The 6,194-nt window shown below is 41.9% G+C and overlaps 1 protein-coding gene across 1 annotated transcript in view; it reads right to left on the bottom strand.

The window, feature by feature from the left end:
- LOC106805748 (ubiquitin carboxyl-terminal hydrolase 25-like) overlaps window positions 1-6,194 on the bottom strand; it is a gene marked incomplete at its 3' end in the record, with an annotated part of 41,707 nt that overhangs the window by 9,745 nt on the left and 25,768 nt on the right. The window contains 2 exon segments of the mRNA XM_014807467.1: window positions 3,549-3,613; window positions 4,369-4,586. Coding sequence (XP_014662953.1) covers window positions 3,549-3,613; window positions 4,369-4,586 — 283 coding nt within the window.

Here is a 6,194-nt window from a genome sequence, read left to right as displayed (position 1 = left end):
CAGGTGTTAAATTATTACATAACTACTCAGAACAAGTTTTGTCCATGGGGGCATGAGAGACAGCGATTCAACCATGTGTGGGCTTCACAGTCTGCAAGCCACACATTTACCTACCGTATACGCTGGTATATTTCGCAGGTGGTTATTTTCGCAAATTTTTTCGGCGGGACACGCGTCCCCGACCCGTCCACGAAAGTAACACGGTAATAATTTTCATACCGAATAATACATCGAATAATTTCATAAATTCAGCCCAACCAGCGAAATTGAATCGTCAACGGTTTCGTCGGAAATTGTCAGTCAATTTCGCGAAAAATATGTGATTACGGTGACACAATATGGCATATACAGTATTTCCGTCTGAGTGCGATAACTGCGCCATCTTGACATATTCTTCCTAGGTTGCGCGTCAAGCATTCACAAGTTTGTAAAAGTGACGCGTTTTTACGTGGCCCACGCCAAATGATCTGACCGATCACCAGACAAGTTTAATTACTAGGCACGTATCGCTCATAGCAGTGAGTATGGCAAAAAGCCGTCTCTTCATCAAGGACCCATAAGCGAACAGGGTCAAAGGTGTCTATGACGCATGGGCATCAAGTGCAGATTGCCATGTACCTTCTGACGTCCGGTTCTTCGACCATCGGCATGCACCGCTCGCAGGCCGAAGCCTCCCAGAGCACATCACAGGCGTCTCCGTCGTCACGTCGCTTCCAGGGCGCCGACCGACCTCAAACCGCCACAGCACTTCACGGCGGGCGTTCCATGGCAAGTCAAGGCTCACGCAGTTTCGAGGAGGTAGCCGACTGTCATCTCCACCTGCTTTTGAGCTGGAGCCAGCATCCGACGCTGAGCGCGGACCTGCTCTGTCGTGCTGATTAGATTAAAATGAAAGTGTGCGAATGACACTGTAGGCTGCACCAGGAAAAAGGACACAAAGATGAGTAGGTGGAGAGGAAGATCATTCTTTAATAATGAGCGAACATCCGGACGTATCATTTATAAGCACGCAGAAGTATAGTAATGGGGCGGGGGCAGAACTCCCATTTAATATACCTCTCTTCGGATAAATTATATGGGTAATTTTTGTGAAAATAGTAAAGATATATTATATATAGAATTATAAATATTTTAAACCAAAAATGATACAATTAGTGTGCACCGGGTATGATGGCGACACTACACCGCCTGTGATGATTTCTTAGCATAAAGATCTTTAATAATGAATAATAATTAATCTATAATAATAATAGTATAAATCATAATAGTGTTCAATAGCGAGAAATTTTGGCATTAAGAGATATATGTCAATGAAATTTTGTAAAACGAACCAGGACGAGTGTTGACACCACAATGACTTGTTTGTTTATGCTGGCGGTGTTTATATAAATATGCATTAATATCAATGCCAAACGCGTACCTAATTCTGCATAAGAAATTTCTAAATATTCAAACCCCTAGGCCCTTATTCATTCAATACCTAAAAATGATCATAAATGGTTGAACCCTGAACTGACTAATGCAATTACCATGGGGTTCTTTGCCAAAAAATTGCCGTGGCCCTCGAAAAGAGGTACGTCGTGTTACTGGCGTGCTCCAAAATAGGACGTTTATCATGGGAGATAGCAGTAACAAACGTCATACCCAATGTATCAAACATGTGGGGTATTAACGGTTCACTGACGTTATCGGATTGACCATAGTCCCAAATGGTTGACGGACGGACGCGACGGAACGTAAGATGACGGGACCATGGGACATTAGCTCAGGCTTGCGATGTCAAGGGGTGAGCTAACAAGCAAAACACGTCTGAGTGAGACCGAAATGTTCCCCATCGCAACCTTATCCACCCCTTATCGGAACTCTAATCTTCTCTAACAAAACCTTAATGCTCTGCATAAAAAGATTAACATTAACTATAAAAGCTCCCATCTTCTGTATAAAATCTATAACCTTCCTTAAAGCCTTAAAAGCAAGAGTTTACATAAAAAGCCCTTATTTTCAATAAAATCCCAACTTTTCTTTCTTATCAAGACCACCTACGTTATGAAAACCCAAACCTCCAACCCATGTGTCAAGACCCTCTATCATCAAACCTTTATCATCCATCAACTCTGTATTACCAAACCTTCATCGTCAGCCCTTTATTATAATCCAACATTTTTTAAACAAAACTTAAATCTCTCTAATCAAAACTCTAAATTTCCACATCAAGATTAAGCCTTACTTACTGAAACCACCTAACCATAAAACGTTTATAAGGCATTTCAACATATTAAAATGTCTAGTGGTAGTAGTCACTTATACCTTCTGCTTGGAGAGGTCATTTCCGCATCACTAGTCGAAATGCATTGATTCTTATTCTGAGCAAACTCGAGCGCATACTGCAGTACATCTTGTAGAGGAAACCGCTTAGCAATGGGCCCTGACCCAAAATTCATAAACCTAAAACACATACGAGCAATAAGATTTAACAATTTAGAACAGCTAAATTGCAGATATTTATCATCTCGAAATTGGGAATGCAAGATAAATGCAACTGGCTCTGATCTGGTATAGCTGCAAACATGGTGCATGGAGAACTGGTATTAAACAACACAGACGTAGGTGTAGTACTATGTAAACTTCTAACTAAAGCGTATTAACCACTGTTTGCATTATACAATAAATCTACGTCTTAAAGGCATACTATGCCCATTCATTATGCAATGTTGACGAATGCTAGAGTAACTGGCACCTTGTGTAGTTAATAAGTACCAAATGCGTATTAGTTTGTCCAATATCACTGCTGGTTACATTACAAGCAAGACTTGAAATCGGTTGTGACATAAATGTCATTCAGGAGTCAAGCAATAACGTAAACATTTGTGCGGCCCGTATGTTTTGGACGCCAGATGAAATGGAGGTGTCAGCGGTGTAATCACGAACACGGACTAAACTTGAAAATGGAGTAAAACACATGTACTAATCACGGACGCACATGGACAGCCCTGGCAGAAATTTCCTTATTACGAGCGTCCGTGTTTACGAAATCACTGATGATAGCATTGCATACGGCCGAGCATGCGTGCGAAAATGTCCGGTGCACTATAAATCGTATCACACCCGCTTCGCCGGCAGCGGTTTGAAACTGTAAACAACTGATTTCCTGGACTGCGGATTTCAATCAGACATTTCTTAGTAACCAGCAGTGATATTGGACAAACTAATACGCGTTTGGATGTAAGGTTATGTACATATTAACTACACACGGTGCCAGTTACTCTAGCATTCATCAACATTGCATAATCAATGGACCTAGTATGCCTTTAACTTGGTCTTGTAAACTTCATCTGCCACCTGCAATAACTACTTTTTCGTATTCCCATTGCTTAACTCGACAGCACAAATGTTGCTTATTATTATTATTATTATTATTATAGTTCTAGTAGATTACCTTCGGTTAACATTAAGTAACTGTTTTCAGTTTAACGCCTCTTAAATTTACATGGCTAATAATATGGTAATTAACATGGTATATGGCTATGGATCACACATTCTAAGCACACCTGTTTCATATCAGAGTACATGCTGCCTATCTTCTCATTTAGCATAGCTATGCTGTCTTGCAATTCTGAAATATAAAATCCAGACTAAATGCACTAGGAAAGAAACAGCCTGCAAATGACTACCATTTCGTCGAAAACAAGAACACGGGTCGACGCTGCTACAATTTCTCTACAAACTATTTATGAGTGAAATTATGAAATTAATATAACACAATATACAATGTAACTGGAATATATTACACATAATACCAATTCCGATTGGCGATGAGCTCGACCAGTTAAATTATACAAACTACAACAAGTTGTCATGGGGGATGAGAGAAAGGGATTCACACCATGATTGTGGCTTCACAGTCTGCAAGCCACACAATTTACCTACCGTATACGCTGTATATTTCGCGGTGGTTTATTTTTCGCAAATTTCGCGAACGCGTCCCCGACCGCGAAAATAACACGTAAATAATTCATACCGAATAATACTGAATAATTCATAATTCACCAACCGCGAAATTGTCCGTCAAGTTTCCGTCGAAATTGTCCGTCAATTCGCGAAAATATCTGTACGTGAAAAATATGGCATATACAGTATTCGTCTGAGTGCGATAACTGCGCCATCCTTGACTATGCTTGCTAGGTTGGTCAAGCTCACCAAGTTTGTAAGTGGTTTTATACGTGCCCACGCCAAAATGTCGACTCACCAGCAATTTTTTATTACTAGGCACGTATGTCCTACACTGATTGGCAAACGCCGTCTCTTCATCGTGCAAAGCGAACAGGTCAAGGTGTCTATGACGCATGCATCAAGTGCAGATTGCCTTACCTCTGACGTCGTTCTCGACCTCGGCATGCCACCGCTGCAGGCAGCCCTCGAGCACACACAGCTCCTCCGTCGTCACGTGCTTCGGCGCCGGACCCTCAAACCGCACAGACTTCGGCGGCGTCATGGCAACGTCAGGCTTCACGCATTTCGGAGGAGTGCACTGCATCTCCACCTGCTTTTGCTGGCCAGCATCCACTGAGCCGGACTGCTCGTCGATGCTGTAGATAAAAATGAAAGTGTCAATGACACTGTAGCTCACCAGAAAAAAGGACACAAATGAGTGAGTGAGAAGAAGTCATTTTAAATTGAGCATCCATCTTCTGTATAAAATCTATAACCTTCCTTAAGCCTTAAAAGCAAGAGTTTACATAAAAAGCCTAATTTTCAATAAAATCCAACTTTTCTTTCTTATCAAGACCACCTACGTTATGAAAACCAAACCTCACCCATGTGTCAAGACCTCTATCATCAACCTTTATCATCCATCAACTCTGTATTACCAACCTCATCGTCAGCCTTTATTATAATCCAACATTTTCTTAAACAAAACTTAGATCTCTCCTCAATCGAGCCTTACTTACTGAACCACCTAACCATAAAACGTTATGAAGGCATTTCAACATATTAAAGATGTCTAGTGGTAGTGTCATTATACGGATTTCTGCTGAGAGGTCATTTCCGCATCACTATTCAAATGCATTGATTCCTTCATTCGTGAGGCAAACTCCGAGCGCATACTGCAGTAGCGATCTTGTGAGGAAACCGCTTAGCAATGGGCCCTGACCCAAATCGATAAACCTAGAAAGCACATACGAGGCAATAAGATTTAACATGTTTGAGAACAGCTTGAAATTGGCAGATAGTTTATCATCTGCGAAATTGGAATGCGAGATAAATGCAACTGCTCTGATGCTGTATAGCGCAAACATGGGCATGGAGAACTGGTATTCAAACAACTCACAGACGTAGGTGTAAGTACTATGTAAACTTCTACAGCCTAAAGCGTATGCTAACCATGTTCTGCATTATACAATAAATTACGTCTAGAAGGTCATACTAGTGTCCATTCTATTAGGCATGTTGACGAATGCTCAACGAGTAACTGGACACCCTTGTGTAGTTAATAAGTACCATATGCGTATCTATTTTGTCGCAATATCACTGCTGGTGTACATTACAAGCACGACTTGAAATCGGTTGTGACTAAATGTCATTCAGCGACGTCAAGCAATAACCGTAAACATTTGTGCGGCCCGTATGTTTGGACGCCAGATGAAATGGAGGTGTCAGCGGTGTAATGCACCGAACACGGACTAAACTTGAAAATGGAGTAAAAACAACAGTGTATAATCACGGACGCATCATGGACAGGTGAGCCCTGGCAGAAATTTCCTTAATTAGGGGGGGGGGGGGGGGGGGTGGGCGGGCGAGCGTCCGTGTTTACGAAGAATCACTGCTGATAGCCATTGGCGTACGCCGAGCATGCGCGTGCTGAAGAATGTCCGGTGCACCTATAAATCGTATGCACACCCGCTTGCCGGCAGCGGTTGAAACTGTAACAATGATTTCCTGGCACTGGCGATTTCAATGCACTTTCTTAGTAACCAGCAAGTGATTTGCGACAACATACGCCGTTTTGGATGTAAGGTTACTGTACATTATTAACTAATACCGGATGCGCCGTTACTCTGGCTTCATCAACATTGCATATCAATTGGACTATATGCCGCACGTTCTAAGCTTCCGGTGCTAAACTCCGTAAAGCTTCATCTGACCACCTGCATAACACTTTTTGCGTATTCCATTGCTTAACTCGACAGCACTGG

The sequence above is a fragment of the Priapulus caudatus genome, unplaced genomic scaffold (assembly GCF_000485595.1).
Source record: "Priapulus caudatus unplaced genomic scaffold, Priapulus_caudatus-5.0.1 Scaffold7, whole genome shotgun sequence".
NCBI classification, from domain to species: domain Eukaryota; kingdom Metazoa; phylum Priapulida; class Priapulimorpha; order Priapulimorphida; family Priapulidae; genus Priapulus; species Priapulus caudatus.
The sequence above is the reverse complement of the archived record's forward strand: the minus strand, read 5'-3'. Positions and strand labels throughout refer to the sequence as shown.